Source organism: Euprymna scolopes, chromosome 29, assembly GCF_053919585.1.
Source record: "Euprymna scolopes isolate OS-2025 chromosome 29, ASM5391958v1, whole genome shotgun sequence".
NCBI lineage: Eukaryota > Metazoa > Mollusca > Cephalopoda > Sepiida > Sepiolidae > Euprymna > Euprymna scolopes.
Genome location: NC_136510.1, coordinates 29,232,416 through 29,257,177, shown reverse-complemented (window position 1 = coordinate 29,257,177; position 24,762 = coordinate 29,232,416). Strand labels below are relative to the sequence as shown.

Here is a 24,762-nt window from a genome sequence, read left to right as displayed (position 1 = left end):
AAATTTCTGGCCGAAAACCGATCACATCGATTTTCCGAAATCTCAGTACCCTATATATCAAATTTCGAGTCTGTAAAATTGACAGTTATTGCGTAGGGAAATGTACACACACAGACTCACAGACACTTTCACTTTTATATATATATATATATATATATATATATATATATATATGTGAATGTGTGTAAATATTATGCAAGCTAGCTGAAATGGTTGTATTTATTTATTTGGTCTTTGAGTTAACAAATGGATTAATTTGTAATTGCTAATTTTTCATTTGTGTCTTTGTCTTCTCCAGGTATCAACTGCTGGATCGTCTGGAGGAGGATCGTAAAGTTATGATCTTAAACCACTTGGGCTTTATTCAATGCCCTTCAAAGGAAAGGTGTTATTTCAGAGAGAATTGTGTGGAAGCAATCGCACACAAAGTTCTTGCATATAGGCCAACAAGGTATGGATTCCTTTTCGTATTTCACCTTTTTGATAGAAACTTTCATATACAGCTAGTCCTCCCGTTACTTGGAAGGAATTCGTACTGGATTTTGTTAATCTCATCAGAATTGATATTCTGAATATATATATATATATATATATATATATATATATATATATATATATATATAAAAAGTTATGAAAAAAATATATGGCATATTAAGCTACACAGAATTTTCTGCATTTCAACCTCACAAGGATTTATTAGGCTATTGCATAGAATCAATATCACTGCTCGATTTTCATATATTCACATGATATTCTTTGTTATTCCTGCAGCCAATGATCCAGCATTTAACACACATTCATTTTTTTTTCTTTGTTCTTTTTTAAAGGGAAAGGGTAATTTTTTTCAACATGCAATAGCTTTATTAATCCTCACAAGATTGAAATGTAGAAAATTTTGTGTAGTTTCATTGCTATATATACTTTCATATTGGACACTTGAAGTAAATACTGAAATTAGATACGGTTGCATAAGTTCCTGCAGTTTTTTTTTTAGAAAATAAAAGAATTTTAACAGTAAAAGTAAGTTTGTGTGGGACCCAAGATTCAAGTTTTTGTGTGAATCCCATCAACTCAAAGTGGCATGAAATTATCACAAAATCACACTTCATCTTTTCACCCAATTATCTACATGTCTGATGGCCATCTTCCTTCAAAAGAACCCTGAGTTGGTCTTCGTCTATCTTAATTGGTCTTCTGGAATGAGGAGTGTCATTGAGGTTAAAATTACTGTTTGAATCTGGTAAATCAATTTCAGACAGTTCTCTCAGCTATAGCGTTTTCTCCATATACGTGACAAATATTCTTGGTCACTTCATTCGCTTTTTGACCTCTATTAAAGGTGAAAAGAAGGTGTCAAAAATGTGATTTTTTTTTTTTTTTTTTTTTCTACTTGACAATCCATTTAACGGTTCTGAAAAACGAGAAAAAAATTGTATGAGCAAAAAACGATGACCATTTCCTTGTAGAACAGAATACGTGCTTTCTAATGATATATAACCCTTTGCCAAATATCAAAACATGGTTTAGAACAAAAATTTATCAAACGCCGGGAACTTATGCAACAACCTGATACTACATATTAACAATATAAGATGGTCAAAATTTAAAAAGACCTCCTTCCTCTCCATTGAATTTAAATATTTAAAATAACAACTCAAATAAAAAAGGACTCTAGATACTTTGTTAAAAAATTCCAATTAAATCTGAAAATGAACAAATCTTATATTTTCATTTATTTTAGTTTTATTAGAGACTAGCGAGGGGTACCCGGCGTTGCCCGGGTTAAAAATGTTTTGGTAGGTAAGTATGAGGATTGAACCCGAACCGTTGAGGCAAAGTTGTAAATTAAAGTGTGAAAAAAAGAGTGCGACGGTTTTAACCATTGGGCCACCGCGGGATCCTAACGGAAACATGTTTGAATTTATTTAATTACTTGGATTTGGCAGGTGCACGTTTTAATGACTTAATGAGGTCGGGTTTGACTGTGGGATAGTATTTCATTTACTGCGGGAATACCTTTTTTTATTTTTATTTTCCCAAGATGTTATAGGAAAAAGAGTAACCCACATGCAGCGAGCGACAAATGTTGAATATTTATCTTCCCGAAGTCGAGCAAATTAAATAGACAGGCGAGCTTCGTTGTTAACTGTGAGATATTACGATTTGTATGTGATATAAAAAGTTTTAAGAAGTTGAGAACCGACCGACCGCTTCTCTGAAAAAAGCCTTTTTTAGACATACAGAAAAAGCGAACACACATACATACATTTTCGCTTTTATATTTATAGACAACAAAATAACGAGGATATTCTAGTCTTTGGTTGCAATTCAAACTGGCCTGTATTTTAATCTGGTGCTTTTATGATGTGTTTTCGCTGTATTGTTGTAATAGACCTTTGTGAATGTCCAGAATCCTCCTCATTAAAAAAACAAAAATAAAGAAAAATTCATATGATATATGTACTCTGTACCTGTAACAAAGAAAATATTATACACCAAAAATCACATAGATTGATAAAGTAGTTTTATTTTTAAACAAGAAAATTAAATTTTATGACTAAACTACAAGCAGCAATCTTGTAATGCTATCTAGAAAACAGTCCGAAGGAACAAGGGAGATAATTCCAAATAATTTAAACTTGGAAGATTTTACAAAGCCATTCTAAACAGGATGGAGGGGGGGGGCATTGGAAAAACTCAAATTCACTTTAAAATGATTTTCTTTATAAAAACAAAACTATTTAGTTTTGGGGTACAATATTTTCTTTTTGTTACAGGTACGTACATCGTACAGATTTTTCTTTATTGTTGTTATTTCATAGGTGTGGGGGTAGTTCTGGACAAGCTCCCAGACCTCTCATGAATTAACAGCCATTTTTTCATTGTTACGTTGTATTATAAACCTACAAGTCTTTAAAAATCACTTTACTGTTTCCATTTCTTGTTTCAGACCTGATGCTTTCGAGAGTTCACAGGCCCAGAATGGTGCTGAGCAGCCTTTTAACCTGGTGCTACTGGGCAAAGATGGACTGGCCTCGGAGGTCAACCTGGAAATTAGAGTAAATGATTTTCTCCTGTTTTTTATCATCTGCCAAATTTTGTTGATTAGTTCTGTTTTTCTAAGTAGTAACAGTATGAATTAATCAATCTAATAATTTTCAAATTTTTGCTGATTTCTTTCTAAAATTATTTTGTAAATATTTTTTGGATTTTTATTGATTATTTTGCAGATATTAATTTTCTTATCCGAATTTAGCAGATTTCTGATTTTTGTTTTTATTATTAGTTGTGTTCTGATTTTTAAATTTCATTAGTTACTGTCAAGAATTCCTCTGGTGGTGTTGTATAAAGTTTCTTCAGCAATATTCTATATTGGATACACCAATGTGATGTTTAGTTTCTAATATATTTCAATTTCATTTTTCATAAACGCTGTTTTCTTATTAATTTTTCTTTACAAAACATATTCTAACTTAAGCCTATGACTAACCCCAAGTCTAGGCTAGTTTTTTGGAATGTGAATTAGCATTATTTTATTTTATTTTTTCTTTTTATTTATTTATTTATTTTTTTTTTTAAAAAGCTCCTTACATCAAGTGGTTTCATCCATTGTCTGCTGGAGCAATTTCCATTTTTTTTTTTTTTTTTTTTTCTAAGAAAAAAGAAAAAAAAAACTTGAATATGGTAGGCATTGTCACCACATTCCACAGAACAGAAACACTGACAGAGAATGTATTTCCTTTTAGTATATCTTTTTCTGAGTCTTGTAAGGATTATAACTTGGTGCTGAGGGGGAGGGGGGCTCTCCAAAAGGTAGATTAAAATTTCCATTGATGTCATGTACCAGTATCGGATACCCTCACATCCTCCACTTCTCAAGTGACGGATAATCACCTAAAGAGATAGACCTTATCTGATTTCAAAGTTTTTTGTTGCAAAAATTCCAAATGGATAGTTGCTATTTCGTGTTAACTGATTCAGGGACCAAATAAGGAATAGTTGGTTTACTAGACTAAAATCAATCCTATAACTTTGCAAGTGATCTTGGCACTACTGCAGTTTATGAACTGCGCTCTTTTTTTTTTTTCTTTTTTTTTTATAGGATTTTCATGTTAAATTCAATTTTGACAGTATCTTTTCTCTTTTAAATTGTTAGGTGAAAGTACAATAATTAAGAAAACCTTCTCTCTCCCTATGTTAAGGATGAGTTTCTAAATAAAATTATTAGTTTATATTCAGCTAACATGTCCTAACTTCTGGCATAAAGCTACCAGAAGCAGTGACAAGGCAAATCAGTTCCTTCACTTTTTTCTTTCCCGCCTATATCTCCCCTGTGCATGTCTCTTTTTTTTTTTTTTTTTTTTTTTTTTTTTCAGACTGTTTTTTTTTTTTTTTAATGATCAATGAAATAAATTTTTCGGTCTTACTTTAATTAAATAAAACTAATTTCAATAATTCTCTTATTTTCAAGAATTGTTAAGAACACATTTTTTTTTAAGACTTGTTGAAAACACTTTCGTAAATCTTTTTAAGTAATGAACTATTTAATAAAGACTAATAGTGTTATTTTTAGCTGTATAATCTTGTTAATTTTTATTGTATACTTTTCGATAATGTCCTTTTCTTATATTTTATTTCAATAAGTCGCTTCACAATAGAAATACTGAAGAACAATAAAAGTGAAGGAACTGATTTGCTTTGTCATCGCTTCTGATAGTGCTATACCGGAAGTTAGAAAGTACATTTGTACATTTATTATTTCAGCATGATCTATAAACTGCAGGAGTAGCGTGGTCTCTTTATGAAATCCGAAGAACCATAGAGGTTCATAATCGGCATCTTTTATTCAGCAAACCCTAGATGATGATTATAATTCTTAACTTCCATATTTAAACATATTGCTAAATCGTCAGCATGATTTTTTTTTTTTTTTTTTTTTTTTTTTTTTTTTTTTTTTTTTTTTTTTTTATCATTTTCAATCCTCTAATAACATTTTTCAGCACAGGGCCTGTCTGTTATTGTTGCTGATTGGTAGAGCACCTGATATTCCAAAATGTACTAGCCAGGCTCAATTTCATTTTCCTCTGGTGATCTTATGGAAACCTAAGTATAGACATATAATAGATGAGTTCATATCGTCAAGTAAAGACAGTGAATCTAGCAGTATATTTCTATTGATAAGGGTGATAAATCTGTTTTCAAATTGAAAATTTGTATATATACACACACATATATATATATATATATATATTTCACTTGATACAAACAACTTCCTCAACAATAAAACAGACATTAAAAACTACCGTGCACTCTCCCAAAACCCTCACATCCGACGCCGGTATATATTCCATCCCATGTAACAACTGTCAACAAGCGTACATAGGTGAAACACAGCGAAATTTGAAATTAAGACTTTACGAACACAGAAGAGATAACAGGAATGGTAACACCCTAAATGCACTCTTTTGCCATTGTGCAGAACACGATCACTCGTTTAATTTAGATCATGCGAGAATTATTAAATACGTGATAGATAGAGCTAAAAGAAGACTTTTAGAATCAGCACTAATATTAAATACTAATACTATTACGCAAAGAAAAGGCTTCTACCAGTTAGCCCCTAGCATAGGGAAAATAATAAGCAGAGAACAAAATATCAAAATAGATCCTGGCTAACCGTTTTTCCTTAAATATTTCAACAAAATGAATAAGTTTACAAAAAAAAAAAAAAAAATGTACATATTTACTTAATGCATTTTTAAAAGTGTATATATAGACATTGAACAACCTAACCTTCCCATATGTACACATGTATCCTTCCCGACATGGGTAGGATTCAAAAACTATTCTCTTTTTCATATGATCTATGACTTTTTCTTTTCTTGCCTTTTTTATCCTGAAGATGTCCTCTGAAATAAGGACGAAACGTTGATTATTTTAAAAATTTCATTCTGTTTTTCTATTTTTCTCAAAATACATATATATATATATATATATATATATATATATATATATATGAATAACAAGAGCTTATAGCTTTTTTTAGATTCATTAAATCACAAAAATTTGATTATATATATATAATCAAATTTTTGTGATTCAATGAATTTAAAAAATTTATGACGTAAAATGTTTGAGTTTCATATCAAAGATTTTTATTATTCTATGTAAGGCAAAGAATATATTAGAAATATTTATACTCCTTATCCTATAGGGTTTCGAGATCTACCATGTCTTCAGAGGAGATAATATTAGCAAATAGCTATAATGGTATACACCCTATATCAATGAGACATAGAAAATCATTATTAAAAAAAAATATTAAAAGTTGAATGAGTCGTTAAAAGTCATAGAGTAAGGGAAGTTAAGGAAAAAGATATAAAAGTTTATATCCATATCGAGCAATTCTTATTTAGATGGGATAATACTTATAGAATATTACTGGCAGTAATATTTTATAAATTTTATGATCACAGGTTTCTATACCAGCTGATAATTGGATAATTTTATTCTAAAGTGTGTATGTGTGTGTGTATATATATATATATATATATATATATATATATATATATATATATATATATATAAAATATATTAATGAGTCACCTTTATTTTTTTTATGGGACGTATTTATTTATTTTTATTATTAAATATTATTTTATGCATGTAATATTTAATAATAAAAGTATATTTCTTGTAAATATTTATGCTGGAATTTATGTAATTGATCTCATGTGTGACATCATTGTAAGCTTATGTTGTTTTCTTGTCTTTTCTAGGACATGTGTGTGGAAGATGAATATAGCTGTCAAAATATAATGTTTAGTCTTGATTATCGTCCAATTGATGGCGATGTCAGTCAAGAACAACACGCGTTTGTGACTCCAACATTTAAACCTCATGGTAAGTAACAACCATTCGATACTTGATTTTCTGGTGTTACCAGCTTCCTGACCTAAAATGCACCAAACACTGATATTACTTGGGTTTTTTGGGCTAAATGGGGTGGGGTACGATGGTGGGGGGGGGGGCAAATGATGGATGTTGTCATTTCTTTTTGTTGCATGGTGCAGAACTCAAATGTACATATGTTAAGGCCAAAAACTGCACCATTTGTTAATTTTCACCAGGATTTGACATCCCCTAGGGGCTTTTGGGGATTAAATGAGGGGGGGGGATGCCGAACTTAGTCATTTTTTTATGCCTCATTCACTATGCACTCACGTTTTTTATTTATATATATATATATATATATATATATATATATATATATTATATTAATTAATATAAAAGACAAAAGAAATCAAAATTAACTGTAGGACAAGTGAAGCATACACTATTTGTTGCTAGCAATCCATTATTTGATGTCTTGGTTTTTGTTAAAACAATATATGAATGCTCAATTATGAAATATGATAATTTTGTAGCTTACAGTTTGTCATCTCTTTTTGGCTTCAAACTTGTTGGTATATGAACGATTACTGAATTCTCAATTATATAAATCCAATAAAATGTGGAATATTACAAATAAGACTATATATATACATAATAATAAACATTTATTTTTATGTAAGAAAGAATATAGCATTATAAATGTTTTTTACCTTTTTTTTTTTTTCAGGCTGTGTCTGTGTGTATAATTCTGTTCATACATTTGAATATGTGCGATACAGTTTGGAACAGACTTGGCTGTCAGACTTGGGTTTTGATGATGCCCAAGTGCTGGACAGGTTGCGTTTTGTGATAATCCAAATACACAACTCTATGATTAGTGATCGGGACGTAGAGCAATTGAGGGAACAGGGACGGCAGTTAGCTACAAAGTAAGTGCTTTCCAACATTCTAACATCTTTTATTGACTCTTATTACCAAGATTTGAGTACAGTGAGTTTTAACATAAGCTTTTTTTTAATTTATTTAATGGAAATTGCTCCAAGCAAGGCATGAAGCCACTTAAGTGAAGGAACTAAAAAGATGATTATCACCAAGACGAACAAGGAAGGAAAACAGTCAGCAAAAAAAGAGTTCCATATTCCTGCAGTTCTTGGAAATCAACTACGAGAATAGGATGCTGTATTACAATGATGATCGGAACAGTGAATTGATGGAGACCATTAGCCCTTTATCACCTGAATTATGATGTAGATGATAAAAAAATATTTCTTGTAAGGACAATAAACAAATATTTTACTTGTTTGAAATTTTAAACGAGTAAAATATTTGTTTATTTTCCTAATATTACGTTGTGATTTGGTTTCAAGCGCACTTGATGCATATTTTATTCAAATTAAAACAACGTTTCTATTGAACTCTGATTCTTGGCATTAATGATACTATGATTGTCGTCAAACTGGAAAAATTATGAAGTTCAATAGTTAAACTACCATTGGGAATATTTGCGTTTCATAAACTTACCTTGATTATTATTCATAGTGCTTGAAAAAAGTATGTTTATGACAAATGAAATCTTCAACTCTCTGAGACAGATCGTGGCATACTGAATGCAAGCGGTGGACAGTTGCAATCTGGAGATATCTGGCATCTACTCAGATACTGGACTAAGGCGTATTTGAATCAGTTCCCACTTTATTTATGCTGTTATATTCATTTATTTATGACTGAGCAAATTAGTTCAACTAGATCATAAAGGGTTAAACTAAAGAGTCAAATTATCTGGAACAAATCAAGCCAGGAATAGACTGGCAATTCTAAAGAACACATGCTAAAATAGTATTTATAGAAAAGATTGAAACTAGCAACATCATGTCTGTGAGAGAGAGGTTGCAGAGAGAAAGAAAGGATGAGGGGGGGGGGCAATCAAATTACATAAACGTTTTTCTATGTTATCAAGAACCTTAAAATAGGACAGAATCTTACCAACAATATTCCATAGATGGTCTGATAGTTTTGTAGAGAATAGCGTCAGGTGTGAGAACGTGTTGAGAACGATATAGAGAACATACTTTACAAGAAACAGAAAGAGCAATGGATCTAATATATGGACTCCAAGAAAGACTTGATGAGAAAGAAAGACCAAGAAGTTTCAGAATCAATTCCTCCTCAAGAGCAGAGGCATCTATCAGAACTGCCCGTAGGAAAGGGACACATCTACAATTGAAAGCCATGAGCTGAGTCTTAACAGGATTAAACAAAATAAGACATTTTGAACGCCAATCTTTAACTGAACCCAGGTCAACTTGGTGATTAGCTGCATATTTCAACTGATCTAAGAGAGATGGGTGAGAAGCAATACCAGAATAGAAGGTGGTATTATCAGCACAGATGTGAATCTTTTTAATAATATTCTCAAAAGTAATTTAAAATGAATACAGTCGGAAAAGTTCCTGGTGCTTATTTAGAATTAAATCTAAAACAAAAATACAAAAGAATCTTGAAAAATCTTTATAATGTATAATCTGTCATGGAACAAAGATGTCATATTCCAAAAATCACATAAATTGATCAAGTAGGTTTATTTTTAACTAAGAAAATCAAAGTTTATGAAGAAGCAAAAAACGTCTCACACTGTCATCTTAAAAAACGGGCAGATAAGTCCACAGTAATTCAAACTTGCAAGTTCAGCCTTGTAATGCTAATGATTTCACATTAATTGCTAAAAAGTTGTAAACGTTGATTTTCTTAGTTTAAAAATACTACATGATGAATTTATGTGATTTTTGGAACATGACATCTTTGTTTGGTGATGGGTACGAACATCATAAGGATTTTTCTGCAATTTATTTATTTTTTTTTAAATAGATTTAATTCTAAATAAGGTCAAGTTTTTACCTTGACATCAGATTAATCACTAATTGACGTTTTTATTGATTGGATGATCTTGTTTTTTTAAAATGTGTGTCAAAAGTTGCTAACAGACATATGAACATGAGATGGCTTATTATATAGATTAAATGTTTGTTTTACTTATGTTTTTCAGACTGCAGTGCAAATTCTATTACATTCCACATGAACTAGATGCCAGTGAAAGCAGAAAAATCAGCCAGGTTCAAATCGAGAAAGCTTTACAAAGCATAATTCGCCCTGTTGCATCTGGACTGTTATCGAGTTGGCACTGCGCAGATTATCTGGAGCCAGACTTGAAGTAAGCTTTTTAAAAAAAAAATTTTTCCTCTCCCCCTGCTTCTTTCTTTTGCGTTACTTTTTTGTACCCCAAATAAGACATATTGCTTCTTAAATATAAAGGGCTAGTATTTAGGATCAACTGTGGGGAGTTGAGCAGTGAGATGTCTGTTCACATTACATCCAAACTTTTGCAGATTAATACAATCAGGAAAGCAGGAAATAGAAAGGGAATTCCAAAGTCTCGTGATCCGAGAGAAGAAGCTGTTAGAATAGGTTTTCTGGCATCTAAGGACCTCTGCATTGAGGGGGTTTTATTTCTGCTAGATAGGTTTGTCAAATGTATGCATGTTGAGGGGGTACGAGTGCAATGAGTTCATCAGAGCACATTCCATTAAAGTACCTGTTAAACAGACACAGAGATGCAATATAATGTTGATGGGACAGGATTGGAGTTTGACTGATAGTGTGGAGTCTATTAGATGGGAGATTCTTTTTTTGGACCCGTCGACTAATGGTAGATGCATCAGCCCTGATGTGGCAACAATAGTCCATGCATAGGTGAATGGTGGCTTTGTAGAGAAACAGGATACTCTCAGGGGCGAGTAATTTTCTAGTACCGTAGAGGGAGCCCACCTTCTTTGAAAGAGGCTTTGCAACACTTTCTCATTCCTTATCCCTCACTTGGATTAATGACATGAAAATACATTTCATCTTTTTATTTCTTGGTGAAATAAAATGTAATACAGGTTGTCAACTTAAGACTGCAGTTGGTGATGACCAACCTATTTTCGTTTTTGCATATTTCTGAAGTAATGTAGTCATACGACAGTCCCCCCCCCTCTTTTTTTTCTTCTTTCTTTTCTTTTTTTTTTAAATCATTTCTTTGCATTATTTTTGTATTCTGTAAGATCCTTCAAGCTGCACTAGTTGGGCAGTAGAGGGTTGACAAGGCGGTGTTGCATTGTATGATCCTGTTTTCAATATTTGTCTGGTTAGTTTTGTAACCTCATCTAATCATAGCTACTTTTGTTTATTCCATTCCTGTTTGCAGGTGGTTGAGTGTTTTCCACTGGAGCCTGGGTGCTTCTGAATCAAGGGGGAGGGCATTAGAATGGAAGATTCTCATGTCAGTGGAAGAGGAAGAGGTCCTTCTCTAGTCGTCTGATCCACAACTGTCTGGTCACTTCCTGAGATGTTGCTATGAGTTCGACATGGCTGAAGAAGCTTCTTGACTTCTGTCGTTGGACCATTAGTTCACATCTATGTAGGATATAGCATACATAGCTGATAGTTTTTATGGCAACATCCTGTCTAGCATCAGTGAGAAGGTGCGGATTGTTCAGGTTGATAGGCTTTAGGCACCAAGGGATCAAGTGATGGGTGTTGATCAATGATGAGTTGATTTTTTTTTTTTTTTACATGGAAGTCACCATTTATCAAGGCCCGGAAACCACTTGGGGATAAGGGTTAGTGTGGGTACAGTAATCAATGGGATAATATCGTAGTAATCATTAGTATTGGAGATTTGATAGTGTCTTACTTAAGGGGGGGCGGTTTGTCAGGAAATTGTTTATGTTGGACTTGAAGACATCCAAGTTGTAGTCAGGTGGGAAACAGGTAAACGGAAGAGAGTCTCACAGTCGTGCACTTCTAAGAAAGTAGCTCTGCTTATGGAATCTATGTTCAGATTTAGGCACAGATAAAGAGTGGGGAAAATTAATGACAGTTTCAGCTAGACGGGTGTTTTTCGTGAAAGGGGGCAGAGATTGGAGCTCAGACGAGCACTTGCCATGGAAATAACGATCGCTTGCAGGCAGGACAAATATTCTCCGCAGTGGACTAGTACTCATCAGTCATCTTAAGATAGGTGGTAGTCCACATGAGCGTGAGAGTTAAAGTTTCTCTGATTTCCAATATGGATGACTGTTGGAAGTTGTTTAGCCATAAAAAAATTATTGAAAGCGAATGAAATGAACACACATTTTCCAAAAACGCACTTCAAGAATTGGTCAAAATCACTGCCAACACATTCACGTATGCATCTTTTTGATAAAAAGCTATAATCATCAATGAAATAGGGGAAAAAATCACTTTAGCTTATATGGTGAAGATTCTGTGTTAGTCATGTGTTAAATAGAATACATTTTACTTTTAAGCAATTAGACATTGTTTAATTTGTTTTCTACCCCTCACAAGGGCAGAGTTAAGCATAGTCATTTTTATGCAAAAGAAATCCAACTCCTCAAAAGGTGTACTCTAGAGGGAGAAGAAAAATACCTGCACGGTTCCTTACAAATAATGCCACCTCATGCAACAAGCAACAAATTGACCCCTCATTAAATAATTTTATTGTGAGTATATATATTTTTTTATAATGTCATATAGCCGTTAATATATTTAAAAAGATATGATGCAATTCATATTGTTTTTGGAACAACTATGTCCGTTATGATTCAAATATAGGTATGTAACTTAAATGAAATTAGTGTATTTGTGTTATGTAATTTATTGACTGATTATATGTATCAGTTATTAAAGGAGGTGAGAATTAACCTGGGTCAAAAATTAAATTATATTCTTTTAATAGAAGTTTACTCATTAATGGAGATACACTATAGAAACCTCCACGTTGTTTAATTGTGCTTGAATTTGCGATAAGCGCTGATTCAAGAAGTCTCCGTCGCAGTATATTTGAAATGTATACACACACACACACACACACACACACACACACTAGTCTGGGGATGATTAATCTGAATCAGGAATTAAAAAAACGCAAAATTTTGGGTAAATCAGTACTGGAGAAATTGGAAATTTAGAACAGATTCAGTAATTGTATTAGAATCAGTACTGGAGAAATTGGAAATTTAGAACAGATTCAGTAATTGCATTAGAATCAGTACCGGAGAAATTGGAAATTTAGAACAGATTCAGTAATTGTATTAGAATCAGTACTGGAGAAATTGGAAATTTAGAACAGATTCAGTAATTGTATTAGAATCAGTACTGGAGAAATTGGAAATTTAGAACAGATTCAGTAATTGTATTAGAATCAGTACTGGAGAAATTGGAAATTTAGAACAGATTCAGTAATTGTATTAGAATCAGTACTGGAGAAATTGGAAATTTAGAACAGATTCAGTAATTGTATTAGAATCAGTACTGGAGAAATTGGAAATTTAGAACAGATTCAGTAATTGTATTAGAATCAGTACTGGAGAAATTGGAAATTTAGAACAGATTCAGTAATTGTATTAGAATCAGTACTGGAGAAATTGGAAATTTAGAACAGATTCAGTAATTGTATTAGAATCATCCGATCATCAATATATACATATAAACTCTCCTTTTTTTTCTCTTGCTCTGAGTATTTCTTTTCTCTGATTTTGTCTTTGTTTTCCTATAGGATTGCTGTCTGCATGATGTGTGGCGATAAATTTTCCATTGAGTTTGCTCTAGCACCATTGCTAAACCAAGACTTCTTCCGTGTCATCAATGAAGAGAATGGCCAATGGATGATCGAAGTATTTCTCGATGATGTCCGCGTACGAGTGGAAATCATTCTTACATCGTATCACGGTGCCAATCTCATGAAGGATGAACTTTTCCATGGTTACGTGCTGATTTATTCTGTTCAAAGACGAGCTTCCCTCTCCACCATGAGGTAAGAATTACATGCATCAGTGCAGTGTGGGGAATCAAGAGATTCAGCATTGAATAACTTATACCACTGCTTCTATTACTATTGCAATTTTTTTCATTTAAACATCATACTCTACTGCTGCTACTATTTTTTTTATTTATCTCATCCTTTTACTCTTCTCTTATACTGCTGCTTCTGCTACTACTACTATTTATTTATATCAACCTCTTACTTTCTTGTTGCTACTACTATTAATTTTTTTGTTTGTCATCCTCTTATTTTTTATGTTGCTGATTCTGCTACTACTGCTACTTTTATTTATTTTTACCCTCTTACTCTCCTCCTATATTGCTTCTTCTTCTGCTACTGCTACTTTTATTTATTTTTACCCTCTTACTCTCCTCCTATATTGCTTCTTCTTCTGCTACTTTTATTTATTTTTACCCTCTTACTCTCCTCCTATATTGCTTCTTCTTCTACTACTGCTACTTTTATTTATTTTTATCCTCTTACTCTCCTCCTATATTGCTTCTTCTACTACTGCTACTTTTATTTATTTTTACCCTCTTACTCTCCTCCTATATTGCTTCTTCTTCTACTACTGCTACTTTTATTTATTTTTACCCTCTTACTCTCCTCCTATATTGCTTCTTCTTCTACTACTGCTACTTTTATTTATTTTTACCCTCTTACTCTCCTCCTATATTGCTGCTTCTTCTTCTACTACTGCTACTTTATTTATTTTTACCCTCTTACTCTCCTCCTATATTACTTCTACTACTACATTTTATTTCATCCTCTTACTCTCTTCGGGTTGATGTGCCACTAAACAAAAACTTACCTTATCTTACTCTCTTCGTATGTTGCTTCCTCTGCTACGACTACTTATTTATGTCATCCTCTTACTCTCCTCCTGTATTGCTGCTTCTTCTACTACTACTTTAATTTATTCTTATCCTCTTAGTCTCCTCCTACATTGCTGCTTCTGCTCCTACTTTTTATTTGTCATCCTCTTACTCTCCTCATATATTGCTGCTGCTTCTACTACTACTTCTCATACTATATCTACTTCAACCACTTGCACTGCTAATTCTATTACAACTACTATTCATTTACTTGAACATCTTACACCCTGCTTCTGCTACTATTCTATTTATTTGTCATCCTTTTACTTATATTACTGAGGTATACCCGGCGTTGCCCGGGTGTTTGGAGGTGTGTATGGAAACGGGGGGGGGGGGGGTAAGTATGAGGATCGAACCCGAACCCGAACCCTTGAGGCAAAGTTATAAACTAAAGTGTGAAAAAAAAAATGTGCGACGTTAACCATTGCCCCACTGCGAGATGCTAACGGAAACACGTTTGGATTTATTTAATTATTAGGATTTGGCAGGTGCCCGTTTTAATGAGTTAATGAGGTCAATTTTGACTGCGGGATTTTTATTTTCCCAACGTGTTATAGGAAAAAGACTAACCCACATGCGGCGAGCGACAAATTTTGAATATTTATCTTCCCGAAATCGAGCAAATTAAATAGACAGGCGAGCTTCGTTGTTAACTGTGAGATATTACGATTTATATGTGATGTAAAAAGTTTTAAAAAGTTGTGAACCGACCGACCACTTCTCTGAAAGCCTTTTGTAGACACACAGAAAAAGCGAACACACATACATACATAGATTTTTGCTTTTATATTTATAGATTTCTTCTATTGCTACTATTACAGTTTATTTGCACCAACTTCTTTCTTTCCTGTAGCTATTTTTTTTTTTTTTATGCCATCCTCTTATTCTTATGTTGCTTCTTCTGCTACTACTACTTTTATTTTCAGCCTCTTACTCTCCTGCTGCTACTTTTTTATTTATATCATCTTATTTTCCATTTTACACTACTATTATTACTACTACTAATAATAATAATCCTTTTACTCTCCTTGTTGCTACTATTTCCACTGCTACTACTGTGCTAGTCTTTTCCTTTTCTTTGGCATCTTACTATTCCTACTACTATTACTAGTAGTACTACTACTTAATTTTGTTGTCAATTCTGTTTGATACTTGGTTTCATTAATCATGACTTTTTTTTTTTTTTTTTTTTTTTAATTTCAGGGCCTTTGCATCGCACCTTCGTCACCAGCTGCCGATTCTAGTCCTGGCTGTTACCGAAAACACCAGTGCGGCTGATGATGCACATGTAAAAACGTTGATCTCAGAGGGCAATGCTGTTGCTGATATACTCAAAGCACACTTCATGACCACTCCACCACATTTTCAGCATCAACGTGAGTGCGCAAAATCAGGAATATCAGCTTCTTAAATCATTTATCCTCTTAAGTCACCCTTTTCGTTTGAATGACACAGAAGTTTCAGTGTTTGCGTGCATGTGGCCTTGCGGACTAGTAATAATCGAGAAAAACACATTAGTGTAATTAACAAAAGCATGTTGCAGAGATCATGATCTCATCTCCGTCGTCTTTCAGGACGATTCGCCACTGAATCTATGCGACTTCTCCAGTTCTCTCGATCTCACATCAGTTTCCAGATTCCAAATACTTTCCAATCCCGTGTCCTGTAGTAGGTTCTCAATGTAGATCATTCTTCTTCTACTATGGTTTGGGTGTCCATCTTCTGGTATCCAGAGAACTAGCTTGCTGGCTTTCTCTTCGCTGTGTCCCATGCGGTGACCGGCTACTCTTGTCCTTCTCTGCTGTACTTTTAATGATAATGGTGGTAGGTCACCATAAAGCTGTTGGTTTGTTGCGTGGCTCCTCCATGATGTACTGAGGGCCATCCTGAGCATCCGTGTGTAACAGCCATCCAGTCTCGTCTTCAGCACATTTGTAAGAGCCCACGCCGCAGCACCATAGAGAAGGACTGTTTCTACTGCGGCAACAAAGAGTCTTACTTTCAACTTTTCTGAGAGAGTGGATGACTATATCTTCCTCAACTTGTGACATGCACTCCATGCCAGTGCTTTTTTCACTTTAAGATCTTTTTCAGTGCTCTCTAATCATGCGGCAAGGTACTTGAAGTTTTTAGCAACCTTGAGCAAAGTCCCATTGAATGCTTTCACTGCAATTGGATCAATGTGACTGAAGGCCTATATCTCTGTTTTCTTGGCATTGCAGTACAAACCCATCAATCACGCTTCCTCTTCCAGTTGGCTTAGGATTTCTTGGGCTTGACCAATTTCCTCAGTTAGTAATGCTAGGTCATCAGCAAATTTGAGATCAGTAATATCAATTCTTTGTTATATATATATATTAGTACTATGCTAGTCTTTTTTTCGACCCTTTAAGAAGTTAGCAGTTGTGCACTGTCTGTTGAAATTATAAAATCAGTCATTTGGCCTGTATGCAAGATCATGATACTTTAGTCGTTTGATCACTGTAGGCCTTCTTGTATAACGTTTATGCTTTAATAAATGTTTGATTTCACTTGAATATCCTTGTGGTTGACGGTGACCCTGTGGTTTGTTCCTTGCTAATGGAGACGGATGGCGCTGTTGTAGAGTTCAAATCCTACGACCAACGGTAATCATAACTTCTTGCACTTATGATTCTGGAAGGATGAAACGTTCGTGTCTGTAGGTATTAAAAATAATTATTTATATCACAAGTGCAGATATGTTCAATTGATTAGCCCAAATGAGGGAGGAATGTTCATGGTGTGCCTATTGATGTTGCAAAATCTACTATGCGTAATAATTTTGCTAGTTTTTATTGCAAAGTTTTCTAATGTTGGAACCTTTTTCTTTGCATTGTTGTTCTTAGTATAATTCCCTTTCTGTGACTTGAAATTGTCTTGGTAGGAATTAGGATTTTTAAAAAACCTTTTTTGAAGAAGGTCGACCAAAACGTTAAAATCACACTCGAGATGAGAACAGTAGTCCGATGAATCCAAGTAATGTGAATAAACAATCCTCATCTCAGAAATTCAGAAACATTAGGAAATTCAAATTTATCGTCTTGTACTTCACTGAATTTAATACACTGCAACCTTGGGGCTGAAATGTATGAGGTTGTGAGTGGCACTTGTGTATTTTGAACTGGAACAGATTCTGTATTTGAAGTAAAGATCTTGTGAGCCTTTTAAATATGTTGTTAATGCACCCCGCCTGTAACTGTTCGTCTTCCAACATACTGTTTATTTCTAAATTAATATTGGCTTTTTCACAAAGTTCGCTTATTTTTGTGCTAATTGCGTCAACCTCTGTCAGCCATTTATTTATAAGATTTTCTTGTATTTCAAAACAAGTCTTATTTAAAGATGCTTCTGCTGACATTAATTCAACAGTATAACCAGTTACCTTTCAAAGAAATCACTATTAAAAATTAAGGCTCTCACACCCTTAATCTGCTTAAGTCATTCATCCTGTTGAGCAAACGATATCCAAACAAATAAATCAAAGACAAAGAAAATAAAAAAAAGATGGATGAAATTTAACTCCTACAAATTCTAGTAGTTAGCACCAAAATAAAATGGGTGCATAAACCCTTTTCTCAAGTGGTGTCACTTTTTATATGAATTTATGAAAATCTATTTTCTGTTAAATTTTTTTTATATGGTTCTTACTTTCTTAGTGTAAAACACTAATTTCATCTGTTTGCAAATTATTAGGATTTTCGTAATTTGGTAACAAAAATATTGTGACACTGGCAAGAAGAAAGGAACACAAACACGGTTGAAAGTGCTATAAAAACTTGTATGTGTAGGAAAATGAAGGAAACAAAGGAAAGTTTCTTGCAAACAGTCAGGAATGATGCATCCTTTTAACAATTTTATATTTCCTGTGTCGTTTTGGTTGGATTGAAGAAATAAAATATTGATTTCTGTGCTTCAGTTGCTGATTTGAGCCTCACGTGTTTATAGTCAACCACATACAGTACTGTTTTGTTGTATCACAACTCATCAGTGCGGCTAGACATATTTTTCTCTAGTCGTGGATCAAACCTACAACCGTCGTGTTGACAGTCAGCAGCTGTAACAATCGGACTACAAATCAGTGCCCATAAATATTTCTCATCAAGTGTCTGCTAAATTACACTTGCCCATTGCACAGTACTCAAACCATCAGTTTGTTTATAAATGCATGTATATATATATATATATATATATTGCCAGGGTTAGGTTACTATGGAAGTTAATATCTTAAAACTGTCCAATAATATGCCAGTATGTAAAATGGGTGTTAAGTTAAATAAGATGAAGAAATTTTGTCCTGATAATTTCTCTCTAAAAATATGTAAAACCATTTTGTTTTTGTTTTGTCTCTTCTTCAGATTCAATTTTTAATCCATTCTTCAAAGATGCATGGGAGCGCCGTGAGGACACAGAGAGTTTTTTTCACCATGTTTCAGATCCACCATCCAACATTTTGTTTGAGTTGAATCCCACCATAGAGAAGAGACCTCCTGCTCCTCTGCCCAAGCCGAATGATCTGTATCACACAACGAAGAGTAGCACCAGCATTAGGTGCATCTCGCCAGATTGGGGGTGGTATGTAATCTAACATTTTCATTCCTTATTTTATTTATTTATTTTATTTTTTTTTTTGGTATGTGGGTATTTCTTGATTCGCATCAGTGATGCTATACAATTACAACTTTTTAACATGTATAGAAAAGATAAGCTAAGATGTTCTTGGGAGACATTTCACTCTTGACGATCATCAAAGGTTTCTCTTTTCAGTGATTACAGCATGATTGGCAATATGTCTTGCCCCCATGTTCATAGACAGACTCCTCCCAAACCCCTAAAAACAAAATAATTTATAAGCAAATTTTTCAATCCCACTTCCCATGTTAAAAATGGATATCTAAAATTTCACAAATTTGAATTATTTGGAGTTTTCTCCCTTGTCTTTTAGACTGCTTTCAAACGGTCTAAAAGTTATAAGATGGCCGCTCATAGTTTAGTCATAAAATTTGTTTTTCTTATTTGCAAATATAACTATTAGATCAATTTAGATGACTTTTGGTGTACGACATTTTCTTTCCATCACAGATTTTTCTTTATCTTGGTTTTCCACTAGGAGGAATTCTGGACAAGCACAATATTGGCAGTAGACCACTCTGCTTGGTCAATCCTCATTGGAAGGAGCCAGTTCAACTGACCTAAATCTGATAATTGAACTAATTTCCAAGTTAAATAATTTTCTTTTTTATAAAAATAATTTCTAATGTCAAATGTAACCTTTACAACATACTAGCAGGGTGTCTAAATGTTGTCTGGGGCCATAAAAAAACCAAATAAGAGATGTTAAATAGTGTTAAGTTACCCCACTTTTTCCCATAGAAAGATTCCTTTTTTATGCGAGGAGTGAACACTACTGAAAGAGCCAAATAAAATTAAGGATGCCTTCAAAGTATACTACTAAAACTAAGCTACTCCCTCTTTCTTTGTAGAGAAGTAACACTAGTTAAGAAACAATAAATTAACTCCAGCTTTAGTGCTTTTTATTTGAAAAAATACAGATTCATTTCCTGGGCTGTATTAATACTTTTTAGGATCAAAAACTGTTAAATTCTTTACTAAATGATACAAATAGCCATTTAATCTCTAAAGAATAAATCTTTTTTCTTTTCTAAATTTTAGGTATTATTTTTCCGGGATTATGGTAATTAAAAAAATACCAATTTTGCAGGGGTTTGTTGTGTATTTACGTTTTAGCTAGACAAACACGCAGACAGCTGCCGTTTATATAATAGACAGAAGAAGAAAGTAATAAGTTTTATATATAAGAATTTTTTTATTTCTATGTTTTATTTTTTTTATTATTTTAACCTTGCATGAATATCTAAAATTAAAGATTTATTTGGGATCAAATGGCCATTTAAAAAAAAAATTTTTTTATTTATTTATTATTTTTTTTTACAAATGAGTCACCACTTATCAAGGCCCGAAGGCTACTCAAGCATAAGGGTTAATGAATCTATGGTGGTCACCAAGACAACAGCATAGTAATTGTTAACGGTGAAAATTGGGTAGAATTTGTTTAAGGGAATAACTTGTTTACATTGTAGGTGGAGACGACCATATTGTAAGTTGGAAAACAAGTCAGTAAAACAGAATTCCACAGGCGAGCAAGTTCTAAGAAAGAAACTTTGTTCATGGAATCTATTTGTAGTTGTAGGCATGGATAGAGAGTGGGGGAAATTGTTAAGTTGTAGCTAGATGTGTGCTATTTTATGAAAGTTAAGCCAGAGGGGACTCATTTAATTTTATCAAGATGTACATACATCTTTTAATGTCATGACGTAAAGGGAAGCAACTCTGATTTTTTTTTCTACAAAATTATTTCCTTTACACCAACTCTTGCTATGTCTGAATGTATTTCCAGAGAGAGGAATGGACTGGATAAAAAAGGAAGGAGAGAAATAGAGAGGAATAGAAGTTCTTACACTTTTACCCCAGGCAATACTGAATAGTCTTGCTAGTTATATGTAATAATATGTACTAGTGGGACCTGTAGAAATTCCACAGTGGACTCTTTCATATGTAATATATTGATGTTGGCATTCTGTGGATGTTCAGCGTAAATGGAGACACTCTGATATTATTGTAGCCCTTTTTTTAAAACTGCAAAAAAAATCTTTATCTAAGCTAACAGGGACGCCTTAAATATGATATTTTAATTTATGCATATTTTGTATATATTATTATAAAAGAAATAGATGACTCGAGTGGCGTTAGCTATAATCAAAACAAAAACGTATGAAGAATTCTTGGTAAAATTATTTATTACAAGAAATGGAAGGTCATAACAATTAAACAACAGTCATTCTGAAGAAGTACATCCAAGGATGGAGTACTGTTGCCACATCTGGGCAGGAGCTGCTAGAAGCAGCTTATCCTGCCTGGACAGAGTTCAAAATAGAATTCGTAGCTTAGTGGGGATGCCCTCTTCTCTTCTTGCAACCTCTTTCCCACAGGAGACCTTGTTAGCCTGTATTTGTTTTATTGTTATTTCCATGGCAAGTGCTTGTCTGAGCTCCAATCTCTGGTCCCCCCTCGCCAATTTTTCAAGAAAAACATCCGTCTAGCTGAAACCACTGTCAATAATTTTCCCCACTTTTTATTGGTGCCTAAATCAAAACATAGATTCCATGAACAAAGCTTATTTGTTAGAACTGCACACCTGTGGAACTCTATTCCATTTGCCTAATTCCCATCTGACTACAACTTGGTTGTCTTCAAGTCCAGCATAAACAAATTCTTGATGAACCGTCCCCTTAAGTAATCCAATTTACCAAATTCCCATTACTAACAATTACAAATTCCCATTACTAACAAATTACAAAGTGCTGACTCCTATGTAAAAAAAAAAAAAAAAAGTGTGATACACAAAATAACACACACCATCATATTAAGATATAAATTATTTAAAAGAATTGTTTGTATATATTTAATTTTTATTTTTTTTTGTTTCAACTTTATTTTTTATTTCCATATCTTCAAAGTACTGAGGAGTCAGAGCCGTTGTATGATCATTTGGTTTTTCCAAACCAGTACCATTCGGACAGTGAGCATGAACGAGTTTCATCTCCATCTCCCCCGCCAGTCACATCCTTGACTGACTATGAAATCATCAGTAGTGTGGCTGCTCAAACGAATGGAGAACATCTCATCAAACCAAGTCAAGTGAAAAGTCGTCGTAACAAATGTGTTGGTAAGTATCTGTCGCCCAAAACGTAACTGAATCGCTTCTCTTCTGAGTGCTATTATGAAAGCACCAGTTATTACAATATTCGCAATTTTCTACTATAGTACATGTTCTACCATTTTTTTTTTTTTATTACAGAAAGCGTTCTACCGTTGCTTTCCATTATTATGGAAAGTGTTCTACAGTTGCTTTTTAACAATCTTATTTTAGCTTTTTTTTGTGTGCCGAGGTGAACAACTTTCTATATCTTTATTCTACTGGTAAACCTATTTCTTTTTTTTTTTTTTTTTTTGTTACCTCCTAACACTTGAGGTAAGCTGCCGATAGTATCACACTCTCACAGCTCCCTTGGCAGGGGGGCTCATAAAAATTCAAGACCTCTTCCATCAATTTCCCTGTAGAATTTTATACATGTATTTTAAATGTTTTTAAGTCGAATATATTTGATATTTTAAAAGGTTTCCGTCCCTATAGCTTCTTTAGAGAGGGATACAGATTCAGCACATCGACAAGCACTTCAACGTTCGGAATCACTTTTATTCTTTTTTACTGGAGAATTTTACAGATAGATTTTTTCTATAGACTCACTTCTGCTATTAATCAACTTATTTTAACACCAAACAACATGATACTATTCCCCCTTACAGAAAGTTTTTATATCGTTTTTTTTTTTTTAATCACTATAGAGTGTGTTTTACTGTTGCGTTTGTATTATAGCATATGTTCTACCATTAATCTTTTTTAATTATCATTTCTGAGTTTGAGGAAAAAGACATATTAAACACAATGTAATAACGGTAACTTAAGGTCATCCGCAAAAATATGGAAATATTTCCGATCCTCTTGTGGATTTATTATTACTAGCGAGATCTGTGGAGATTCCACAGTTGTATCTTTCATTTGTTGTATATTGCTGCTCTGTTTAAAATGTTTACATTCTATGAAAGTCTGGCGTGGATACAGACTCCACCCAAGAACAAATGTTATGCAGTACCAAATGAGTGTGTTATACGAGTAGCGTCACATCTGGGAGAGTGAAGATGTTCTCTTGACCATTTTCAAGAGATTCGTGTATTCTTATAAAAGGTAATGATTTTAATTTTAACCTAGATTTTTACTTAAATGGATGTTCAAATGTTGAACTCTTTCTTTTAGACTATCTTTCTTCTACGAGAGGCAAGTGGGGGGCTATTTCGGAGACTGATTCTTTTAAGACCTTACATAATGCGTGCCTTGCATGAAATCTTAACAGCAACTGAAATTCAATTTAACTCTTCAGTTTTTCTATGGACTAAAGCTAACCCATGAGCTGTTCATTTTTTTGTATAAGAAATCTAGCTGACCTTTCGATTATCTGCCACTAGTCATTCAAGATAAGTAATTGCGACTGGAGAACTATACTTAGTGAATCGATGCCTCTGTTCAGTCTTAAGAGACAATGAATAACCCCTGTAAAGGTAGCTGTGCATGTAGTTGTGAGGTAAGGATTGATCAATCTCCAACCACACCTATTCTGAATTGGCACCGCCTGAATCCAATGGCAAGGAGAAATCCAGGATGACTGGAAACAATGCCAAGATAAGTGAAGAGCGCATACAACACCTGGAATTCCCAAATGGTCACCCATTTTAATACTGACCAGGCTCAACATTGCTTAACTTCAGTAATCTAATGAGGACTGGTGTGTCAACGTGGTTATGCTGTATATACGAAATCGATATCGCTAAATGATTAGCAGTAATTGTTCCAGCAACATAACTAATGCATGTAATTATAATTCCAAAAACTAAGTGGTTGACTATAGTCAAGGGTGATCCAAAGGCTCCCTTTTAATTAGCCACTACACTGAGATGTATAGGAAGGTGCCACTTCATTTCCAGGAGTATTCCTATTGTCCTTGATCTTCCCCTTATAATGCAAGGAGCATCAAGTATCATTTTTAAGTCTTGTTATGATTCCACTAAGGATTGAACTCCCCTCTCCTGACCCATTAGTGAACACTTTACTGTTATGCCAAACGGAATGGTAGTTTTTCGTAAGAATTAAGGATCTGTATATTTTCGTCCATATAATAATATGCTAAGGTGATTTCGTGTTCGGATGTACGTTATCACCCTTCACCAATGGTAAAAAAATGTATTGGAAAAAAAAAGTAATTCATCTGATGTTGGTGGTGGTGATGATGATGAACATTCATAGATTTTGCATGAATCAGATGATTGTTAGCATTCATTTCCCTCTCCCCCTTGCTATCTTTCTAGTTAATATTATACTGCATAATCACGTTGACACACCGGTTTCTGTTAGATCACCAAAGTTAAGCAACATTGATCCTGGTCAGTACCAGATAGGTGACCAATTTGAGAATACCA

At 33.6% G+C, this 24,762-nt stretch overlaps 1 protein-coding gene across 50 annotated transcripts in view; it reads left to right on the top strand.

Moving 5' to 3' along the window:
- LOC145252565 (rho GTPase-activating protein 190-like) overlaps positions 1–24,762 on the top strand; it is a 793,870-nt gene that overhangs the window by 580,724 nt on the left and 188,384 nt on the right. For all 50 annotated transcript variants that reach the window (XM_080112152.1, XM_080112143.1, XM_080112148.1 and 47 more), the window contains exons 10-18: positions 299–451; positions 2,951–3,059; positions 6,780–6,903; positions 7,622–7,823; positions 9,938–10,102; positions 13,490–13,747; positions 15,835–16,007; positions 19,008–19,224; positions 22,188–22,396. In XM_080112152.1, coding sequence (XP_079968278.1) covers positions 299–451; positions 2,951–3,059; positions 6,780–6,903; positions 7,622–7,823; positions 9,938–10,102; positions 13,490–13,747; positions 15,835–16,007; positions 19,008–19,224; positions 22,188–22,396 — 1,610 coding nt within the window. The remainder of the gene's footprint in view (positions 1–298; positions 452–2,950; positions 3,060–6,779; positions 6,904–7,621; positions 7,824–9,937; positions 10,103–13,489; positions 13,748–15,834; positions 16,008–19,007; positions 19,225–22,187; positions 22,397–24,762) is intronic.